Source organism: Gekko japonicus, unplaced genomic scaffold (assembly GCF_001447785.1).
Source record: "Gekko japonicus isolate JY-2015 unplaced genomic scaffold, Gekko_japonicus_V1.1 scaffold7, whole genome shotgun sequence".
Taxonomy (NCBI): domain Eukaryota; kingdom Metazoa; phylum Chordata; class Lepidosauria; order Squamata; family Gekkonidae; genus Gekko; species Gekko japonicus.
The window spans coordinates 1,879,514-1,903,288 of NW_015159711.1; the positions used below are offsets into that span (position 1 = coordinate 1,879,514).

The 23,775-nt window shown below is 44.6% G+C and overlaps 1 protein-coding gene across 1 annotated transcript in view; it reads left to right on the top strand.

Moving 5' to 3' along the window:
* Positions 1–23,775, top strand: part of KIF13B (kinesin family member 13B) — a 195,181-nt gene that overhangs the window by 112,517 nt on the left and 58,889 nt on the right. The window contains exons 19-30 of the mRNA XM_015406436.1: positions 4,055–4,201; positions 5,906–6,055; positions 7,531–7,659; positions 8,707–8,877; positions 10,151–10,308; positions 10,951–11,083; positions 14,352–14,498; positions 16,690–16,719; positions 17,445–17,544; positions 19,024–19,150; positions 22,468–22,523; positions 23,363–23,487. Of these exons, the coding sequence (XP_015261922.1) occupies positions 4,055–4,201; positions 5,906–6,055; positions 7,531–7,659; positions 8,707–8,877; positions 10,151–10,308; positions 10,951–11,083; positions 14,352–14,498; positions 16,690–16,719; positions 17,445–17,544; positions 19,024–19,150; positions 22,468–22,523; positions 23,363–23,487 (1,473 nt within the window). The remainder of the gene's footprint in view (positions 1–4,054; positions 4,202–5,905; positions 6,056–7,530; positions 7,660–8,706; positions 8,878–10,150; positions 10,309–10,950; positions 11,084–14,351; positions 14,499–16,689; positions 16,720–17,444; positions 17,545–19,023; positions 19,151–22,467; positions 22,524–23,362; positions 23,488–23,775) is intronic.

Below are 23,775 nucleotides of genomic sequence, written 5' to 3' on the forward strand. Positions count from 1 at the left end.
CCCCTATTCATAAATGAAAAAAGCTCCCATTCTATGTTAAACAAGAGCAGGTGTGCTAAAAGCCATGGCAAATTACAGTTTTTCTTATGGTAATTAATAAATTATAAGCCACAGGCATCCCTGCAACAGGGGGAGAAAGGCCGTCTGGCTCCTTATTGCATTCTATCCTTATTGATTTCTATCCAATACACCAGATCGATTGCCTTACAGGTTGCGTTATCTGGAAAGAGCTCCTCTTTCAAAGATGCTTCATTGGTTTTTCCCCTTTTAAGTTTTGTTTTAAAGTTTTAAGTTTTGTTTTAAAGTGTATAACACCATTTTGGGAATTTCTCCAAGGTTCTTCTTGCCTTACAGGTTGCGTTATCTGGAAAGAGCTCCTCTTTCAAAGATGCTTCATTGGTTTTTCCCCTTTTAAGTTTTGTTTTAAAGTTTTAAGTTTTGTTTTAAAGTGTATAACACCATTTTGGGAAAAGCCTACCTGGAGATTTTGGCCCATCGTCAGGTGAAGTCGTGTCTCCGATGGGGGACGAAGGGAGCCCTGTCGGTGCGTTCGGTCCTATGCGTCTTTCATAAGGACGAGGTAGTACTTAGAACAGACCCCACCTTCAGTGCCAAAGTTAATTCTGTCTTCCACAACTCCCAGGAGATATATCTCCCTTCTTCTTCTTCTTCTGCCCGGACCCAGTCCACGCCAAGGGGAAGATTGGACACACACTAGATGTGCGTAGGGCACTCAAGAGTTACATTCATCGGACCGTTTTCTTCCGCAAAACAGAGGCTCTCTTCGTCAACGTCTCTGTCCCTAACAAAGGACAAAATGTCCAAATCAGCCCTGAGCGCTGCAGTGAAGGCCTGTATTGCGGGGGCGTATAAAAGCTGCGGTCAGCAAGTACCCCCCGGTATCATGGCCCATTCTCTCCGTAGCGCAGCCACTAACGCGGCACTCTGCAACAGAGCATCGATTGCAGAAATCTGCAGGGCAGCAACCTGGCCGCCTCTGTCTACATTCATCAGACACTATGAAATTCATATATACGATTCGGCAAAGGCGGCCTTTGGCAGAAGGGTTCTGCAATTTGTGTTTTTTCACATGCGGACGACCTCCCATCCCAACATTAGGGACACTGCTCGGGAAGGTCCCACACAGGATGTCCTCCAACTCAGAGGGAGAACGACCATTGGTACTCACCGTGAGGGGTCATTCTCCTCTGAGGATTGGAGGACATCCCGGCCCCCCCAGGTCGCCGTCATGCGTAAGTATTGGAGACTAAGTTTCTACATTGCCTACGTTCTGACTGTACTACTATCTTATGTGTATAACCCTATTGTAGAAAGAGAGAAGTTAAGAATTTCCTGTACGTAGTTATGTTCTTTTAAAAGGATGTCGTTAATAGGTTATCAACCTTTACTGCTTTTCGGAGTACCCGAACTGAGGAAAGGGTGACTCCCACCACAGGAAACAGGAAGTTCTTTTGTAAGTCCTGCCTCCCTGAATGATGGATGGGAATCACCCACACAGGATGTCCTCCAATCCTCAGAGGAGAATGACCCCTCACGGTGAGTACCAATGGTCGTTTTGGTTGATGGTAATTGTGAATGCCACAGGCCACCGAGTGAGTATCAGTGCTTTAGAAGATTTATTCATTTATTTCCATTTATATTCCGCCCTCCCCGCAAGTGGGCTCAGGGTGGATCACAGAGCAAAATCTAAGACATCATAAAAATGTGAATACATATCAAATATAACTTACAAAACAATTAAAATAGTTTAAAATAGCATAAATTAAAACAGGTCACACTGTTCATATGCATAGATTTCAAACTGGTGCCATTTTCTTCTTAATCTGGGCCACAGAGAGATGGTAAACTTCAGCGAGGGGGGAGCAAGATTTTACTGGACGCCCACCACCTCAGCCAGAGGCCTGACGGAACACCTTTGTTTTACACAGGCTTCCCAAGTACTTACCATGATTCGGCGGGGGACACAGACGTCCTCGCAGGATCATTCCTGCGGGGACAACAGACGCGCCGCACCATGCCGTCGCCAGGAAGTGACACGGTGCGACGCTCTGGAAATGGGGCTGGAAACTCGATGGTACCATCGAGTTTTCAGTCCCATTGCCAGAGCGTTGCCCAGCATCACTTCCTGGCGACGGCATGGTGTGTTACAGGGAAGAATGGTCCGGCCGGGGAGCATGTTTCCCCCGCCGGATCACGGTAAGTACCTGGGAACCTTCGTTTTACAGGCCCTGCGGAATGGTAGGAAGTCCCACAGGGCCCTGATCTCAGATGGGAGCATGTTCCATCAGGCCAGGGCCAGGGCAGAAAAAGCCCTGTTCAAGGCTAAGCGGACATCCCTTGGGCTGGGGACAACCAGCAGGTCTTGATTGGCAGCGCTCGAGGTTCTCCGGGGCACATACGGGGAGAGGCGGTTCCTCACTTGCGCTTTTCTGGTTATTAAAAAGCCCCAACAACAACTCAAGACACTTTGCATCATAACATTTCAGAATTAACAACAAGGAGATAAATACAATATAATTTAGTATTTAGGTTATGCATAGTGCCCTTCACTTAGCTCTCAGTCTTGGGGGCTCTGGAAGTAGGTGTGAGTGGCACACCACAGCTTACCTTTCCGTGAGCATACATCAGCCCTGTAACTGAAGCCTGAACTCAATTGATCTGACGTTTTATTGTGCTTTATAACTATAGCAATAAAAGCCTGTCATCATCTGGTAGGAGGTAACTATTTGGGCAGATTTGGCTGGATTTTTAACCTGTGTGGTGTTTTTATCTTGTTAACGGGTTTTTCTGTTTTTGTTTTATGTCCTCGCAACTGGTGGTGTTGGCCACCTTGATTCCAAGGAGATGAGATGGCATATAAATATTTTAAGTAAACTTGGTCAAAATTGTATAACTGGATAAAAAATATTACTTGAATGTCCTAATTTGGCACTACAAGCTTGACTGTGGGAAGATTCTTTTTTGAAGGAAATGTGTATAAGCGAAATATAATATGTATAATGATAAAATAATAAAAAAGTGTTCAAACAAAAAAAATATTTTAAGTAAATAAAAATCCCAGTGGGTTTAAATATTGGCCTGAATTTCTGAAGTCAGCAGCAGGTTTGCTACTTGCTGAACTTTCAGACAGAACACAGCTCAATATAAGAAAAAAGGTTTAGAAACAGTTTTGGTACCTGCCAAAGTGAGCTTTGGCTCATGGAAACTTATACCTTGGAAGATTTTGTTGGCCTTTAAGGTGCTCTTGGATTCGAGTTTTGTGCATGTGGGTGTGTTTTCATTTCATGAAAACTGAATATTCAGGAACAGGATCTGAAATACTTGCAAGGCAACCAGGCTCTTGTGGGCCCCAGCCCTTGCACAGGAGTAACCGAGAACTGGGTCTGCCTTTATTCTTATTCAAGAAGCAGCATGTTGTGGAAGGGGTAAGGGAGAAAGGGAAAGCATTGGCTCAACTGGCCATCTGTTTCTGTGGGGATGGGCTGCAGTAGGGGGAAGAGGCTGAGCTGAATTGGGCCCCCAAGCTAACAATTGCTGAGCCCTAAATGTATGTGGGTAGTTTTCCTTGATTTGCCTAAATACTTTTCTTCATCATTTAACAATTTCCTTCCAGTCTAATAATACCCGTTTTGCAGTCGGTATTGAAAACTGATTAAAGCTAAGCAGAATGATCAATCAGTATTGAAAATTGATTAAAGCTAAGCAGAATGATCAAAATGACCAAAAACGTCGGGTCAGTCACAGTTGTTTCAGAGCTGTTCTCTCAAGAGCAGTTCTCTCAGAGCTCTCTCAGCCCCACCTCCTTCTCAGGATATCTGTTGTGGGGAGAGGAAGGGAAGGAGATTGTAAGCCACTCTGAGGGAAAGGCGGGGTATAAATCCAGCTCTTCTTCTGCATGCCAGGCAGGTGCTCTTCCACTGACCGGTGGCCCCTCCTCCTTTTTATTTTAAAAAGAAGACAATCCAAGCATATTCTCAAGGTGTTTTTGACATTGTTTACCTGACTTGAATCTCTTGCTGTTATGCTCCCACAGAGAGGTGCTGTTCTTAGTGAACCAGCCATTCAGGTGAGGAGAAAAGGTAAAGGCAAACAGATCTGGTCACTTGAGAAGCTGGAGAACCGACTGGTAGACATGAGGGATCTCTATCAAGAATGGAAGGATTGTGAGGAGGACAACATGGTATGTAGGGGTGGGAGGGGCTGAAGAGTAATTGCTCTCCTAATTAGCAGAGGGACAAATAAGCCCTTTGGCAACATCTTAAAAAGGTTTTTTTTTATCCCTTCAGCAAAATTCAAAACAGCATAAGATATTCGTATAACATTTTTTTAGTTTTGTTCTTTAAAAAAAAAAAACCCTGTAATAATGAAGAACACGTCTCAAATAAGATTGTCTAGTCATCTGTCTTAGTAATTGCCTAATAGAAATGAATCCAAAAAGCTGTCCATATGATATGTTCCCTGAAATCAACAGCCTGTCCAGCAATAAGGAAAAAAGAGTTATCTGCGAGGTAATGCCATTTCAATGGTATCATACACCAAACCCCTAGTGCTGTTTCCCAACTCTAGTATTAGATGTTCAGTTGGACTGAGGGAATGAATACAAGTCCTGCTTTACAATTGTTGAAACAATATATGTGGAGTCCTTGGAATTCTTAGAACTGTGAACGGGCTTTGTAAATGGCCAAGTGTTATTACCAATTTAGAGATAAATATGAGAAATCCAGTTACTTAGAAAAGCAGATACCCAGTTTTGGAAAAAGTAGGGGCTATAAGAAACTTAAAATTATAAATGAACAAGGGGCGGGACCCGCGATACTCACGGGGGGGGGGAACCATCACACTTATGAGGCAGAGGAGGAAGCAGCAGGAGGAGGTAAGTTCCCCCCCATCACGCTGGTTCCCCCCGTCTCCTCCACCCCCCCGCTCTGTCACTTTTGGGGGGATTTAAGTATCCCCCTGATATTTTTTCCGGGTTTTTAGATTTTTGTGCACACCTGGGGACTGCCCCAAGTGTGCACAAACATCTCCCTTCCCCCCAGGTGCCCCCGATGTGCGGAAATAAATATCTGCACGCAGGGGGCATGTTCGGTATTAAATATATAGATATACTAAAAACATGTTGATGATGCAAAAATACACATGTATCATTTTTTTCTGCTGTATATGAAAGCCTGATAAATCTGATATCTCATTTGAGCATACTTCATTTACAGTGTAGTCCCTAATCAGAGTTTCATGCTTCTAAGTCTATTGAAGTTAATGGGCTGAGAAGGTAGCTTCAGAAGGTATCTGTGTTGCTCTGCAGGAGAACAACTAGATTTGCATCCAGTAGCACCTTAGAGACCCACAAGATTTTGGAAGTATAACCTTTCGAGAGGTTAAGCTCCCTGGGGGACTTTGACACCCAAAAGCTTTTACCCCCAAAATTTTGTGGGTCTCTAAGGTCCTACTGAACACCAATCTATTTGGGTATAGTTTTGTTTGGGGGTTGCTCTGTGAATCTCTGTAGCCTCTGCTACTTTCTCAAACGTGACTCTTCTCAGTATAAAAGAGGGGGGGGAGTAGGTGACTGGAGGAAATAAAAAGGGAGCCAAGAGTATGTGGGGAATGCAGTTCATTTTGTACGAGCAGAAAAAGTTGGTGGGAGTGCATTTCGGTTAGGAATCTGCTTTCGCTATGTGTGGTATGTTTGTGTTTTTAAGCTCTCTCTCGAAAGGATGGCCATGAGGAAGCTTTTGAAGAGCAGGGCCATTGAAAATGGGAATGAGTGGGGATGTCTGGTACGTAGGATTGACACATCAAACATCCCCACTCATCCTTCAGGAGAACCATTCACCCAGGGCAGCACAATGTTTGTCACACTTCTTTTTTTATCGGATTCTAGGTCATGAGGTCTTACTTCAGGAGAGCAGACCCTTTCTATGATGAGCAAGAGAACCACAGCCTTATCGGGGTGGCCAATGTCTTCCTCGAGTCCCTTTCTTGGGATGTGAAGCTCCAGTACGCCGTTCCAATTATCAACCAGAAAGGAGAGGTTCGTTTAAGTAGCCAATTGCACAGTTAGGACATAGACACATCATTACACAGTGAGACATACTTTTATTACAGTTCCTGGGATCAATTTACCATTGATTCTCCATCTTTGATGTAACTGGCTGTAGCCGGTTACATTTAGCTGCGTCCTAATCTTGCATTGTGCTTTTTGCTGTTGTTCCCAAATGGCTTGTAATGTGATGTCATTTCTATGGTTGGCCACTGTTTATGTAAGTGTCTTTACAATTGTTAATGGATATTGAACTTGGATTTATGATTATTCACAGCCGATTTCTGATATGTGAGGCAAATTGGATTGGCTGTTCAGTAGAACGTGACTTTCCCGCTTCTTAGATGCCCCCGGAAATGCTGCTTCGGGGGAATGGGGGATCACCATGAATGGGAGGCCGAGTCGGAGGTCTGCCATGGGAGGGGGGAAATGTCAAAAAAAGAAACCCTACCCTTCCCTCCAGTTGGTTGAAATCTCCACTGGATCCAACCCATTTGTTGGTGTGCCTTCCAGTGGTTTGACTCTGGCTCTAATCTTTGAGATGTCCTGGAGTACTGGTGTTGTGCCGGAAGACTGGAGGAGAGCAAATGTTGTCCCGATCTTCAAGAAGGGAAAAAAGATGGACCCAGGAAATGACAGGCCTGTCAGTTTGACATCACTACCTGGAAAAATTCTAGAGCAGATTATTAAACGCTCTGTCTGTGAGCACCTTGAACAGAATCCAGCAGTGCATTTCCACGGCCAACAGGATTTCTATCCACAGAGTACAACTTATCTTCCCCTGCCGTTGCACACGATTCCCTCCCCTGTGCTGTTTCTGGGGGAGTGTGATCATTTTAGGTGGGAGAGGGAGGGTGGGGAAAGCATGCTCTGTGGACAGACATCTTTCATTCCATGTAAACTTGTTGTTGAATGGAAGTCAATGTAATAATGATGGAGCCAAGCTGTTGTGGATGTGTTTAAGTGTAGCTCTTCGGACAATAGATTTGAGGCTCGCATGCACTGCCATGGAAGTAAATTTCTTTTGCGTAGACAGCTGGCCTGCCAGGAGTAGACTGAGTTTGGGCCACTTCTCCCTAACATCTGGTGAAAGGATTTGTGGGTCCTGTATGCAGGAGCATTTGGTACTGGGAGCCCCATGTGTAGTCTTAATTGGGTACTGCCCAATTAGGCTTATGTTTCTGTGCAAAGTGGGAAGGATGCAGGGCTGAGGACATTCTTCTAGCAGCTCTGCTGCTTAGAAACTTCATAATAATGAAGCCAGGCTGTCCCCTTGGGACCTCCTCCTCAAACACCTGGAACTTGTTTCTGGCTGTTGGTTGAGTAGCACTGCTCCCATACTGGGAATCTGGGAAGCTTTACTCTAAACTAGTTTGATGTACAATAAGGCAAGCTGCAGACACAGATAAAAAAAAAATAGTATACATCTCTGTTGGTTCCTAATCTCTTATGTCTCCCCCCATTAGATAGCAGGTCGACTGCACGTTGAAGTGGTACGTGTGAGTGGTGAGATCGGCGAGCGAATCGTAGGAGGCGATGACAGCATGGAGGCCTCCACTGAGAATGATCTACAGGAGCAGAAGCTGGTCTGCATGGTGAGTTCCTTGCCTCTGGAAAAGGACCAAGCAGAGTCAAGGAGTTGACTCCAGCAGCTTCTCCCTGTCTGTCCTTCATCGGCTTTAGGTTGCTTATAGAGTCTGAAGACGAAGCATGGCAAACCTCTCTGCAGAAGGTGGTTTGAGCCCCTAAGACAGAAGGGCAGGTTGCAGGATGAACAAGTTTACAGTGGCTGAATATCCAAATCGTACTCCACGTTGAGCGAAAGTAGCCTCGTTAATCATCAGTAATTATAGTATTTGAAGTTTCAAAGCATCCTCTGAGAATTGTATCCACTTAGAATGCATTCAGATATCATGGTAAAACCATGAAAGAGGACATTTTTTTACTCCTTCTCCATTGGCATGTCATTGCCCAGATGGATATAAAGAGCAATACTGCTCAACAAACCGTATTTTGTCTTCTAGAAATTCAGATGTCGTAATAAACCAAACTTATTTCAAGCGTAGTCAACAAACCAGTTGCAAACTCTAGTTTAAAATCTCAGGTTGGTGCCAGATAAAAACCTAACCAGAGTTTGATCAAACCACACTTCATCAGTCATGTTTTATCTCAATGTCCAAATGTCGCCTTAATCTATTTCATTTTGATAATAAAACTGTGTACTGTTTAAAGAGTATGATATTCCTGATTTCCATGAAACAAAAGCCATTTTTGTAAAGCATGATTACTTTCAGATTAACAAGGATTATGTCTGCAGTATTTAATTCCTCTTGAGCAATATATGCGCATCAAAGATGCAAGGAAAAAAATAATGAGAACTTTCAGGGTTTTGTTTCCTCTGAAACAATTCAGCTGTTCTCCCCAAGGCTCAGTGTTCAGTGACCCCTAGTGGAGATTTTCAGACACAACTTTAATCAAGAAATGTTTTGAGATGGGTATGATTTAAATAGTGCCAGCTGTTCAGTCCTCTTGCTAAGTTATTAGTCTTAGCAAACCAGGTTTGTCTTGTGCTATATTTTGAACATTGCTGCATAACTGGCCGGCTTAAAATATCATTGTTTGTTTGTTTTGTTTGTTCTTAGATCAAAATCCTTCAAGCCACAGGTTTGCCCCAGCACCTCTCCAACTTTGTGTTCTGCAAATATTCTTTCTGGGATCAGCTGGAACCCGTGACGGTGGCCCCCGAAGTGGACCCTTCTCTGTCTCCCATCAGCAAAGAGCCCCGGTGCATGGTTGTCTTTGACCACTGCAATGTAATTTTGTTATTGTCTACTGTCATAGACAAAGCAAAGTGAGCGCCAATTTGCACCTTATGCAGCAGATGTACTCCAGTGGAATCCAGTGACAAGCATAGAGTGTGACGAGGAGAGACATGTCTCTAATGGCAGAAGCTTACATACCAGGAAGTGCAGTTAGATGCTGCTATTTGGCTGGTCCAGCATTTCATTTGAACTAATAGTAGAACAGTACATATATACTGCAGATCTGAAGTCTTCCTCATCAACAAATACGGTCTTTTTGACGATTTATAAATTGTAGAAGAATATAGAATTGCAGAAATTTTCCTGGAGTCTTTGATAAGGCTTTACATACATATTTCATACAATAAACCAATAAATATAGTTTAGCCCAGGCCCTTTTTCTTCTATATTTTAAGATACCTGTTTTGTCCCCTCTGCACTTTTGATCTGCCTTGTGTGATAGACACATGTCTCTCCTTCTGTCCTTTTGGTGTTCACCATGGCAAACACTAGCATAATAGTGTGAAAGGACACCATCTACTTCATCAGGTGTGGAGTGGCCTTCATCTTGCCTTTATATAGTTTTGTAGAAAATCTTGCATGATTCACATATTCTGCATCTTCTTCTAACTATAGGACCCCCATTCTCGAGGGCTCTGTTACATGCCTGTGTGTGCATTTTAAAAATTTATTTATTTTGCTAAGCTGAATAGTCACCCCTTCTATCTTGTACCAAAGTTAAAGGAAGCTTTTAAAAGTCAAGTGAGTTCTTATAAACTCGAATGATGTTATATTCCACCACCTGATGGTCAAGGTGGTTTACAAAACCAAGTAGCTTTAAAAATCAGTTAAAAATATATATAAATATCAAAGCATTTATTAAAGACATGAAATGCACAGAGACATTAAATGTATTGATTGTGATAAGGAGCAGACACTGCATAGAAAACTTCATCTGTTGTTTCTTTTTCTCTCTCTTTAGTTTCACTCAGTGGATTGGTTTAGGATTACAAGTGAAGAGTTTCCTCAGTTCTTATCAGGACCTTTCTGGCAGTTTTGCTGCCTAAGCATTTTATAAAGCTTGCACCTCTGAGCAGTTGATCTCTCGTGCTCCTGGGCATATTTCCTATCTCACACCTAAATGCATAGTCAACATTCTGGCCCCTCTAAGGCTATGAAAAAGAGAGCAAGGCACATGCATGGGAACTTATAGGAAGTTGGATGAGTGGAGCAAGAGAAGAGTTCTGTGTGAATGATGGGTTATTTCTGTCCTGTTCTGCCCTAGGAATTCTCTGTAAATGTTACTGAAGATTTTCAGGAGTATCTCTATGATGGTGCTTTGGCCATTGAAGTTTATGGGCACAAGCAGTGCGACCCTCGCAAAAACCCTGCACTGTGGGATCTAGGAATAATTCAAGCTAAAACACGAAGTCTTCGAGACAGGTAAATGAGGTAGCATCCAGCTTGTGTATGAATTGGGAACTTGGATGCACAGGTGGGTTGGGGAGTGTTACAGGAAGATAGGCTTTGAATTGTGTAACTCCCACACTTGATTTGGTGGATTCATTCAAGGATGGATGGTGGGTGTGCCTTCTGTTACTCCTTGTCACTCCCCCAGAACTTCCTGTCTTCCTGCCACTTCCTGTAATTCCTGCAGAGCTTCCTGTCTTCCTGCATCTAAGAACCAGCTGCCCAATGCCCTCCTCTCTCTTCCATCACTGATTTGCCTCCTCTCTCTTCCATCACTGATTTGCCAACCATTTATAATTCTATTTGAAAAGGAGAGGAGGAGATGTTACTTCAGTATTTATTCTTGCCACTCAAACTGACTATTTTAGAGAGCCCAGTACATGTCTCTGTTTGGTAAACTGGTGGTCTTTAAAAAGTGTTTGTAGGTGAGATTTGATACTGCCAATTGCTCAAGCATAGCCACAAGCTCTTCCAAACCGAATCAGTGCTGGATTGAAGCTTTCCTACCCCTTCTCTAAAGGGCTTTGAGCTTTCTAAGTGCAGAGTCAGGTGGCTGAAGAAGTGCTCATTCAAAAGGCAAAGTGGTCCCTCAGTCACAGTGATTTTTTCCCCCAGGTGGAGTGAAGTCACACGCAAACTGGAGCTGTGGGTTCAAATTCTGGAACTTAATGAGAATGGGGAGTATTGTCCAGTAGAGGTGATACCAGCTAAGGATGTGCATACTGGTGGCATCTTTCAGCTCAGGCAGGTAAGGCTGTAAAACTTTTTATCTAATTTTTCCCCCTCAGCAGTTTAAATGAACATATAATGGGCATCTTAGTACTGGCAAGGTAATTCAGTTGGCTTTGGGTCTCATCCTTACTGAGGCAATAAACCTATGTCTGTGTCAGATCCCTTTAGATCAGGTGCTTGCGGTGGTACGCATTCCTGTACATGTAGAAAACTAAGATGTCAGTGTTGTGTTGTAGCCTTTCCCCCATATACATTCATTTTCTCTGTGCAGGTAGTTGCTTTCTATGCAGGAACATTCAATCACGTGGGCCCCTTCCTACAGCTTAATATAGTACAACCCATATAGAGGTTTACCACTTCAATCACAGCTGGGCCTGACAATCCCATTACTGTTCAGCTGGTGGTCATAAAGTGCACAGTAATCATGTGTTGAGAAATCAATGGTCGTGCATGCGTGCCTAAACCAGACGTGTGTGGTAATAAGTTCTCATGACCAGGCAGCATGAATCAACAAGACTAGTGTCATGCTAGCCGGTGATGAGGTTGAAAGCGGGACTTCATTTAATATTCTGTATGTCTGTAGAAGCTGACCTGAGACAAGAGAAGCTGGTCTTCATATGTCTTAAAAGGAGGGCATCAGCCTCTCAGATAGGACCCCAAACACACTGGGAACAAGCAGAATAGTTTCATGGGAGCTGGCAGGTAGCTCTTTTCCTGAAGCTTTAATATCTGGGCCATTGACTAGAACCATTTAGTGGAATTTTGCCTTTCATGTTCACCTTAAGCAGTAGTCTATGATCATCGGGTTTCATATCTGAGGTTAAGCCAGTAAGCGGAGTAGAGGTTTTGATAAGTGTCAGCTGTTCAGTTTGATCCTGTTTCTTTAGGTATACCCTGGGGGGGGGTTGTCCCCATCTTCGATGATTAATATAGGTATAGCACCGTATTATTGGAAGGTTTTATTGTGATTTTAAATGTTCTATTTATGATATACTGTATTGTATTTTGCACTCGGCTTTGCCACATGTGAGCCGCCCTGAGCCTCTGGGAGGGCGGGATATAAATCAAACTAATAAAATAAATAAATAATAAATACTTTTAATGTGTCTTCGTATTTGGCGGTGTGATGGATGAGCAAAGGTCCTCCCCCTTCCTGAAAAGCACCAATGCCCTTTAGTCCATTTGGTATGTGAGCAGTGCAGCCAGCAGCCAATCAGGATCTCTGGAACAGTTGAAGGAGCCAGATGGGAGGGGAAGAGCAAGAGAGAAAAAGAATCCTAGAATCACAGAGTTGGAAGGGGCCATACAGGCCATCTAGTCCAACCTCCTGCTCAATGCAGGATCAGCCTAGAGCATCCCTGAGAAGAATTTGTCCAGCCGCTGCTTAAAGACAGCCAGTGAGGGGGAGCTCACCACCTCCCTAGGCACTGTTCCATTGTTGCACAACTCTTACTGTTAAAAAGTTTTTCCTAAGATCCAGCCAGTACCTTCCCACCCTTATTTTAAACCCATTCTTGCGAGTCCTGTCCTCTGCTGCCAACAGGAACAGCTCCCTGCCCTCCTCTAAGGGACAGCCCTTCAAATACTTCAAGAGAGCAATCATGTCCCCCCTCAGCTCAGCTCAGGGAGGTAGGGTCTGAACCTTCAGAGAAAGAAAGACTGGAGGGATCCTGTCTCAGAGTTTGCCTTTTGTTTAAGCAGGGTAATGTGTGGCGATAGGGTGCATGCCTCCAGAGTGTTATTTGGGAGCAATGCTCCCTCTAAGCTGTGGAGTCTTGTGAGCAAAAATTCTACTTTGTGAGCTACTGGCATTAAAGTTGTGAGCGAGCGATTTGGCTCCTGCATAAATTAGTTTGCTCTGGAGCCATCCTCCCTGAGCTAAGACAGAAATGTGTGAGCCGGAGGCTTAAAAAACTGTGAGCTAGCTCACACTAACTCAGCTTCGAGGGAACATTGGTTGGGAGAGAACCTGTCTCAGGAGACTGTGCAAGTCTCAGCACCTGTTATTTTGTGACAAAGCAGGTTAGCTTGAGAAAGAGGGAAAACTAGTAAAACATTTGTGTTTTATGAGAGGAGCTCACATTTATGCTGGGAGGATCCTGAAGCTGAGAGAAGGCCAATATTTACCTTGAGGATACAGACTTGGCTGCTGTTTTCTATTCTCCTAAATTATCAACTTTAATCTTACAAATCAGTGGGTGCACCAAGACTGTGTTACGTTTATAAATAGTTTCTGATCTCTTTTCTGGACCCTTTTATTCTCCTATCCCTGAGAGTAAATAAAAGTTACTGTTCTTTTTCTGTTTCCCTCATGGGTGCTGAACTTACTCAGAAGCGACTTGGGTAAGGTCTATAAGGTGGAGATTGCATAGGTTGAACTTTACATCACGCTACCTCTGTTTGAGTCCAGTGGCACCTTTAAGACCAACAAAGTTTTATTCAAAGTGTAAGCTTTTGTGTGCAAAGCATACTTCTTATCTCACCACACATGCTAAGTCGTTCTGTTCTTATTTATACCCAGAAATTAAACTTTGTTATAGAGGCCACTGGACTCAAAGTTGGTTCTCACATCTGTTGTTAACTCCTTTATTATCTGTATGCTAACTTGCTGCTATTTACATGTCCTACTATATGTGTTATTCCAGTCTTAGCTATATTTATTGCTCAGTTACTTATGCATCTTGACTCTAATCAGCTTTTCCTGGCAACTAAACCCGCCCCCGAACGTAATATTTGAGGAAATCTGTTTCAGTGTATGTGAAGAAGTGTGCACATGCTGAATCTCTGTTCTCCCATGTACATGGGGTAGAACTTGATTTGTCTTGGGGGTGCTGCTGGACTCTGGCTTCATTCTCACATCTTCTTTTTTTTTAACTCTTGCATTTACATGCTAATTTGCTGCTGTCCATTGGTCTTACTGGCCACCTGATCCAATTTCAGCTCTGCATATGTATCTTGGCTCTGAGTGGCCCCTCCTAACAGCTGCCTCTCCCCCTTTTTCCCTGTAAGTAACTCTTGAGGAGATCTTATTCCATTTGTCTGAAGGAGTGGGCTTTGCACACAAAAACTGACACTTTGAATACAACTTTGTTGGTCTTCAAGGTGCCACCGGACTCAGACTTGGTTCTGCTGCTTCAGACCAACACGGCTACCCCACCTTGAATTGTACCCATATTTAAGACCTTGACCTTCACAGCTGCTTGTAAAGCTTTTGCCAGCAGAGGTCTCCCTCATCCCAATCTTTTCCCTGCCAAAGACGTTTTCCACCTTCTGTTTCCTTGCAGGGACAGTCGCGCCGAATTCAAGTGGAGGTGAAGTCTGTGCAGGAATCTGGAACGTTGCCCCTCATGGAAGAGTCCGTACTGTCTGTCGGAGTGGGCTGCGTTCAGATCAGAAACATCAAGTCACCAAAAGGGCATGAGAATTGTCAGGTAAAAGAGTCCTTGTAACTATTAGGGTGCGTTCAGATGGGGCGTTTCAGCCGGCATAAACTGTACTGGTTGGAACCGGTGCAGTTTATGCTGGCTGAAACGCGATCACACTTACCTCCCTCACAGCGGAGCCCATCGCTGTATGCCCGTTCACAAGCTGCGGGCATCGGCGTGTTTTTTTTTTTTTAACTCAGTTTGAGCATGCGCATAGGCAGCCATGCACAGAATGGCGATCTTTGCGCATGCTCAAAACACCCCGTATTACATTTAAAGTTTAAAGGTAAGGACTTACCTTTAAAGTTTAAAGCCCAAACTGGCCTCCCTGAAGTCCCGGACTCCTCCAAAACGTTAAACTAAGGGCCTTTTCTTTTTTAAAAAAACAAATGCCAGGGCGAAGCTTCGCCCAAGTGCATATCGGCAACCTAAAAAAAATGGCGGGCGAAAATCAGAAGCCTCAGGCTTCCGAACAGAAGTGGCTAGACACCAGTGGAGAGCGATCAGACGGGGGTAAACCGATTACAACCGTTGTACTCAGGATACCACTACTTGGGGACCTAGTGGCAGAGTACAACGGTGTAAAGGGCTTTGCAACGGTTAGGGACGGAAGGCAGATGTTCTGCGTGTGAACGCCGGTAAGTTCACCGATTGCAACCGGCACCTATTCCGTTGCAAATGCCCCGTCTGAACGCACCCTTAGAGTCACACACAAAAAAATAGCAGCTCTAAAATATGCCACTGCCTTGAGAAAAGTGTTGTTGGCTTGGTAGATATTTTATAAATGGATGGAAGGATACAACAAATAAAATGACAGAGATAAGACGCTTCTTTTTAGGATGTACAAAACTTTATTTTTATATGTTTGCAAGAGAAATATACAATGATAGAAGGTGAGATATACAAATTAATGTTTGGCTAAGGTATGTGATTGTAAGTAAGGAATTTTTAAGGAGGTAATGGATACCCTCATTTATGTTACGTTTTGTCTTTAAAAAATAAGAAATTACACTGAGAAAAGTGTTGTTGGGAGCCAGGGAGAGATATGTAGAGTCATTTTCTTGATATGAACACTGGGAGTAGCAACTGCAGAATGTCTGAAGATGTGCTTGTGTCTGTGGTTCGTGCCCAGGGTGCTGAGAATGTAGAATTCCCGTTTGTGCAAGCCAATGTGGTGTGGGGATTACACTGTTGAATTTGGCCCTGGTAGACCCAAATTCAAATGTGACTTCCTGTGAAGCTCACTGAATGTCCTTGGGCCAATCATTCTCTCTCAGGCTAACCTCTCAAGACCATTGTGAGGATAAAATTGGGAGAACCATGAACAACGCCAAAGCTTCTTGGAGGAAGGATGGAATCAAAATCTAATAAATAATAACTATAGTGCCATAACATTCTTGTCACCTACCTATCCCTATGTCCAGGATTTTGTGATGGAATTGAATAGTTGATAACTTCTGTGGCTGCCAGACAATGAAAGAATGTTTAGATATCTGGTTAACACAAGGACATCTGCTTTTTGATCGGCTGATATTAAATAGTTGGGAGTAAGCACCATCGAATTCAGTGGTTTGGGTCCAGTGTTCAACTGCCAAAATGCAGTCATCGTCACAGATCTTTCCTGCATTCCAGCAGTCCTTTTGCAAGACTGGGAGGAAAAAATTTATCCCTGGGATGTCTGTGACACCCATATGGATTAACAGCTTTCTGGGTTGGGAGCTTGCAGTAGGGAAGGAGGTGGAGGCAAAACCATCCATTCTGTCTCTTCCATGAACATAGAGAGAGGCAAGAGCAATTTCGCCCCCTTCCTAGCCCACGTGACTTCTAGTCCTTGTAGGTTCTGGGAATAAACTTTCCTGGGTTTGAAAGGACTGCTGCGGGGAACAGAATGGGAGAGAGATCTTGTAATCCATGTGCCTGCAGATCACTAGATTCAATCCAGTGGGATTTACTGTTGTAAATATGGAAAGAATCACGCTGTTGAGCTTCATTTGTCTAATCTCCTGATCTAACAGCTATCAGTCTTGTCTCTGTTGGGTTTTCCTGACGCACAGTGGCCAACTGGTTGCCGTTCGTTGGCCCTCCAGGGGAATAGTTTGGCCACTGTGGGAAATGGAAGAACCCGAAGGTGCAGTGATGGGACTAGGAGGTGGAAGACTGCCAATTTATTTGCGTTTGCATGATTGTTTTTGCCTAGGAGGAAGATGACGACATGGACAGTTACCAGGTAAATATGATGCCCTTGTTTTCTCTTTTCAGATGTAGTTGTAGGCCACTTGTTTCTAATATTCCTGTGCTAGAGGAACAAAACATGGCATGTGATAGAGCACATGCAGTCCATACAGAAGCTCCCGAGTTTAGTGCCTGCCCCCTCCAGCTGAACAGTCTCAAGCAGCAGCTATTGAAGAAGACCTTTCTATGTTCAAGACTCTGGAGATCCACTCCCAGTCAGAGTAGATAGTGGTAAGCTAAGCAGGCAGGTGGTCTGTTCCAGATGTTCAACATTATGCTTATCAGTAGAAGCTATAGAATCAAGGAGTATCCATGGCTAGACTCAAGGAGTATCCATGGCTAGGAACTATAAAATATGCTCACCCTTCCCCTGCAAACATGCAGAGGAGCTGGCTTTTCACTTAAAGAAGGCAGTGTTCTAGCTCTTTATCACTGCAGGGCTTTAAAATATGTGAGCCAAACTATAGCTTGTGCCCAAGATATGTATTGTCATATGAAGCAAGCAACCAGTTGTGTCTGATTGCCCACATCTTAATTAAGACAAAATTGTCTCACGCATGGCATCATACATAGTGTGATCCATTGCTTATCAGTGGCTGCTTAGTTATTTGACACCTGGGCCTCGGGAGCTCTCTGTGTGTGCAGGCTTGGAAGCCCTGGTTTCCATTTTTTACTTGGAAAACCCACAACTTAGCAGAAATGTGTCTAAATTCTTCATAGGACAGAGACCTGGAGAGGCTACGTCGGAAGTGGCTGAACACGCTTACGAAGCGGCAGGAATACTTGGATCAACAGCTGCAGAAACTTGTTGGGAAACCTGGTAGGCAAAAACATTATCAGAATCTAAAGGAGCTCTTGGGTTGTTGGTTTTTGTTGCCATGCTTTTGTCACCCAAGTTGTAGAGTTGCGCTGCCCAATCACAAGAGAATCCAGATGAGAGCGATGAGGATGTTCAGGGGCTCTGGTTGCAGAATGTATCATAGAGATGAAATTTATTGGCTAAGTTCAGCCCAGATCAAAAATTTCAAACTGTTCTCTGGAGTACCCTGGGGTTTCTTAGAAACTTCTCAGGGGTACCACAGTGAGGAGATCAGCGATCATGGACAAGTTCTTCTGCTGACAGCTTGCCCATCAGTACCAATCTTTCTCAGCAACGCGCTGCCGTGGGAGAACGTTGGATGCGTTCTGTTCGGGCACACACTTAAGTCCGTGCAAGGTGGTGATGATGCCAGACAGATCCGAGCAGCATTCAGCATGAAACAAGTTTCCTCCCTAGTACTCTCTCCCGTCCCCACAATCCTCAGCGATGTGCAGACAGTTAGATGCGGAAAGATTTCCTTGGAGGTAGAAAGTGGTGTAACCAAATGAGGTTAAGGATTGTCAAGGGAAGGAGAAAAGATATGTTGATCCCCTGAAAACAGGAGGAGGAGGTATTGGTTACAGATTCACTGATGATAGGGATATCTGTGGCTGGTAGCCATGATTGCTGGACAAAGACTTTTGAAGCAATATACTTTTGGGGTCCAGTGCCAGGTAAGGCCGCTGCCCTCGTGCCCATCATTGTGAGCTTTCCTAGAGGCATCCAGCTAATCACCTAGAGACAAGAGTGCTGGCGGAGATGGATTGATTCAGAGCCACAGTTTCTTTACAAGCATATGCATCAATTCAAGTAAAATATTTAGAGTGCATTGAACTGTAACTTTGAACTGAGTGCTGAAATGTCTCTTATAGTTCTTCACAGAACTACAGTTTCCAGGATTCCTTCCTTGGGAGCCCTGGTTAAACTCGAAGCGCAGACATGTCCTAGGGAAAACTTTGGTGTATTGCTTAAGATCGGTTAAGAGCCAGTTTGATGTAGTGGTTAAGAACGGCGGAATCTACTCTGGAGAACTGGGTTTCATTCCCCACCTCTCCACATGAAGCCTAGTGGGTGACCTTGGGTCAGTCACAGTTCTCTCAGAGCTCTCTCAGCCCCGCCTGCCTCACAGGGTGTCTGTTGTGTGGAGAGGGAGGGAAAGTGATTGTAAGTCGCTCCAAGACTCCTTCAGGAAATGAAGGACAGGCTATAAAACCAACGCTTCTTCTTTCTAACCTTCTTGGTGTAGTACAGCGGCAGAACAGGCCTCTTAGTGAGGCTCTCAAATCTCTTTCCCAGAGACGTTTTTGTAAGTGCAGGTTTGAACAAGCAGTTTTGTTCTTCTAACCCCCCCCCCAAAGCAAGGGAGTTAAGCTTACCAGCCCATTGTTTTGGAAACACCAATGAAAGCTAAAACTCTGCCCAACTGTCGCCCTCTTCCAGACAAAACAGAAGACGACACAGACCGAGAGGCCCAGCTGTTAGAGATGAGACTGACCCTTACAGAAGAAAGAAATGCTGTCATGGTGCCTTCTGCTGGAAGTGGGATCCCTGGAGCACCTGCGGAGTGGTAGGCCCTCTCAAACAGCCATGACATGGAGTCAGATGTCAACCTTTGTTACTTGTGTAGGGGTTCAGGAAGGTGGTAAGAGAGTGGGAGTGACCCGAGGGCATGACCTTCTGACAAGAATGCTTGGCTACCATTCTGGAAGCTGGCAGAAGCTGGGGTTTACGTGCTGGCAACAGCTGCAGATGTGATGTTGGGCCTGGAGGAGGGGGATGTGGGTCTTCTGATTTCTGCATGTGGCTACCTAAGACGTTTGCAGGTAGGGTTGCCAACACACAGGTCATGGCTGGAGAGCTCCTGGGATTGCAACCAATGCTCCCTCTAAGCTGTAGAGTCTTGTGAGCAAAAGTTCTACTTCGTGAGCTACTAGCATTAAAGTTGTGAGCGAGCAATTTGGCTCCTGCATAAATTAGTTTGCTCTGGAGCCATCCTTCCTGAGCCAAGACAAAAAGCTGTGAGCCGGAGTCTAAAAAACTGTGAGCTAGCTCACACTAACTCAGCTTAGAGGGAACACTGATTGCAACCGATCTCCAGGCGACCCAGATCAGTTCACCTGGAGAAAATGGCTGCTTTGGAAAGTGGACTCTGCGACATTATACCCCATCATGGCCCCTCCCCAAACCCCGCCTCTCCACCCCCAAAATCTCCAGGTATTTCCTGACCCAGAGCTGGCATCCAGATTTACAGGATACTAGGGCAGAATGTGTTGTTCCTGCCTGACATGCTGTGTCCTTTAAAGTATAAAAGGAATAATTTGGTAGGTGCTGGGGCATGGTGGGTGGGAACCTCAGCGGTGGTCTTAGCAAAGCAAGGGAGTATCGAGGGGGCTCTTGTGGGAGACTGCCCCTCCAACACCCAGCAATGTCCTCCTCCATTGGAGAAGTGCTGGCAGAAGCTGAATGTGTGGGGTAACTATTTGCCTTCTTTTTGAGGCTACTGTACGCAGATTTCTCTCTGGAGGCCATTGCTCAACCAAAGGTCTCAAATATCATCAGAGAGAGTGCTTTAGGGGTGGGGAGCAGAAGAAAAGTGGAGGGGGGGACACCTGAATATATTTGAATCATTTCTTTGTGCTCAACATAACGAAAACACTGAAACACCCTTTACTTAAAGCTACAGAATTATTAACCAAAGCTTAATTATGATCTTCTGTAGAAACTGAATCAATATTTATTGCTGCTGCACTTTAGCTGATTTAAAAGAAAAATGTTAATGTTAATTGCCCGGTTCATTCACTTAAAAGGCTGCTCTGTACTAGTGAAACTGCATCTATGGGAACATTGCGTTTTAGTTTTTTCTGGGTTTCATTCCCTGAGTTCTCTTCAGTCAGCAGATATGCAGTGCAATCTTTCATTCAGAATGTTGATGATAAAAATCAAACCCAGACTGAGATCATCGGGTTACAGGAGTGGCAGTTACCCAACAAGCCAGAAAACTGAGCAATTAAATGTGAGAGACAGCATGGGATTCTGGTTAGGAGAGTGAGCTATGAGCCTGGATTCAAGCCTCACACCAGCCATGAACTTACCGGGTGACCCTTTGGCAAACCACTGTCTCAGCCTAATTGAGATTTCCCCCACACACACACTGTGTGAATGCAAAACAGGTGTGTTTGTCAGAGCTCTTGTGTGTATACTCAGTGGCAAACTGGAGCTTGCCTCTGCACAGTGGATGGAAATGGCCCTTAAGATTATTTGCATTGTCTTTATTTCTCTGTGCAAGTAAGTAATTGTTACTGGCTACAGAATTCACATGCCTAGGAATCTCAGCCTTTGTTTAAAAAGTGTGTGTGTGTGTGTGTGTGTGTGTGTGTGTGTGTGTGTGTGTGTGTGTGTGGCGGGGGAAAACACAAGGTTGTGGCCCTTAAAACTATGAGGGAGACCTGAAAGTGAATAGTGCCAAGTGCCAAGCTAGATGCAGGGTGTGTGTGTGATTGTGAACTATATTTGTTCTTGTTGCAGTATATAAAATATATACACCTTTACTTGCTTTATTGAATGGGTAAATAAGGTTGGATGCATGGATGTATTCCTACATTATGCAGGTATACACCTGGGTGGGCCACAATGGGGTGACAGGAAGTTGCACCCAGTCAGCGTCATGTAATATTTTCAGGAGTATGCCTAAAAAATCTTATATGTACACCTAAAGCTGTAAAATGTGAAGCGACAAATGTTTTTTCGTGATCTGCACATGAGCTCTTGCAGCCTGCAGAGCCGCCCTCTACTGGCATTGCAGCTTGTTGGGCCTTCGCAAGATATCGTATATTTGCTGCCACTTTTTTGCCTCTCACTCTGCTAATTTGGGAACAATTTCTCGATCAGCCTATAAGGGCTGGCAAAGAAGGAGGCCACCCCTGAAGTCTTCAGGCTGTGCCCGTATGCTAATTCCTCCCTTTCCTGTTATTATTATTTACGTCTTTCACACAGCTGTGAGAGCCAGCATGCCACAGTGGGTTAGCGTGTTGATCTAGGATCTGGGAGGCTCAAATTCAAATCCCCACTCTGCCACAGAAGCTATCATGGTGACCTTTGGCCAGTCACATACTAAGCTAACCTCCGCCATAGGGCTGTGAAGACAGGAGAAGGATGTAAGCCGCTTTAGGTCCCTGTTGAGAAGAAAGGAAGTAAATAAATCAAAAGAAAGTTATGTGTCATACATAATGAAAGAGTAATGCATGACGAAGAGACTGAAGAGCCGCAAAGCAGAAACTCCTCGATTTGAGTCTGTCTTTTGCTGTTAGATGAGCTCAGCTTTCTGTCTCAGCTTCCCCCGTCTGCCGTAAGGGATTAATAATCCTGACTTCACACGGTTGTAGAATCGTAGCATAATGCATGTGATGTGCTCTGACCAATCCAAAAAGCAATGAATAGATGCCAAGTATCATCATTAGCTGTAGCAGAGCTGTTTGGTACTTTTGCCCCCCTCATACATGCATTTCCAAACCATCTGCACCTAAAACTTGCAACCCGACACTTGAAATATGATGGCAGGCGGGAAGGGTGGGTTTGCGTTTAACCGTACGGTACATGCAGGAATAGGTAGGCGAAATCAACACTTCAGAAGCCAGTTCTCCAGGGTACCAAAAACGTACTCCGAGTTGAAAGCCTGCTGTAAAAATACTGACAGCGTTTGTCCTCTTGTGTTTACAAGAGTAAATTATGACAAAGTCACATTTTCCAAGGTTATCATTGCCGTGACCTACAATCGCATGGGTACAAAATGTAATCTACAGCATCCTTGTTTCATAGGGGACGTGTCTCGCATTAAATCTGCCTCAATTGATATGCCATCCTTGCTCATGTCTCTTTTCCTTTTAGGACACCTGTGCCTGGTATGGAGACGCACATTCCAGTCATTTTCCTTGATTTAAATGGTAAGTTGCCAGACAAAGAGATTAAAAGTAACGCTAAGGAATGTGAACAAACTCAGCAAAGGGAATTAAAAAAAAAAAGAATTATGCTGCGCTGCAAGGGTTGGGTTACAAGCAATCCTGCAAGTAATGGGGGGGGGGGGCTTGTTAATGGCCATTTGCTTTCATGTCACTCTCCAACAAGGGCAGTTGCATATTGCCCTCTGTTTCTAGCTTTCAAAGTTTAAGGCTTCGAGAGAGAGAAAAAAAGCATTGCATATGCAGCCTTGCTAGTGCTGCCCTGGAATCACAGTGCTATGGAAGTTATAGGTGTGGCTCTCTAGCCAGGCCAGCACTCCCCCCCCCCCAGCCACAGTGGAAAGTACCATGAAGTTGCAACCAACTTCGGGCGACCCCTTAGGGTTTTCAAGGCAAGAGACAAGCAGAGGCAGTTTGCCATTGCCTGCCTCTGCATAGCAACCATGGGCATCCTTAGTGGTCTCTCATCCAAACCAGGGCTGACCCTGCTTAGCCTCCAGAATTTGATGAGATCGGTCTAGGCTGAGCCGTCCAGGTCAGGGCCTTCTAGCCTTAATGGCTCTTGAAGGTATGCAAGAAAATGCACAGTATGAACCCGCCATCATATTGCTCTACTAATCCAGTACTCTGCTGTGGAAATGGGTACGTGCATCTCTCTGTGGGGAATGGGACTGAGAACTGGCCATGGTGCAGGTTCCATTTTCCTTGTCCCATGGTACACAGCCATGGTTTGGCAGATGTTCAGCCCGGGTCTTGCATGCTCATTGCACTGCAGAAGCTGCCCTTTTATCGGATCCCATTCCTGATCTCTGTTTTCCCTCTAGCGGATGACTTTAGCTCTCAGGATAACCTCGATGAACCCGAAGCAGGAGGCTGGGATGCCACCCTGGTTGGTGAAGATGAAGATGAGTTCTTTGAACTACAGATTGTGAAGCACTATGAGGCTGAGGTAAGGTGGGCAGAGGATCAGTGCTCTTGAAGGTATGAAGCAAAATTATACAGGGAGCCCACCTAGCTCAGTTTTGCTTGCTCCAGCTAGTAGTGCCTCTTCAAGGTCTGAAGGTCTTTCTCAGTGGCTCCTACTTGAGATGCCAGGAATGGTGTCCTCGTGGGCTGGGCCACTCTAGGGTTGAGCCAGGGCTTCCAGGGCTGTCCTTCCATTGCTAATAATGCAGGAGTATTGCCAGTAGCCCTGTGACAGAAATCAATGGTGCTTCTTTTCTGCCTAAAAGAGGCC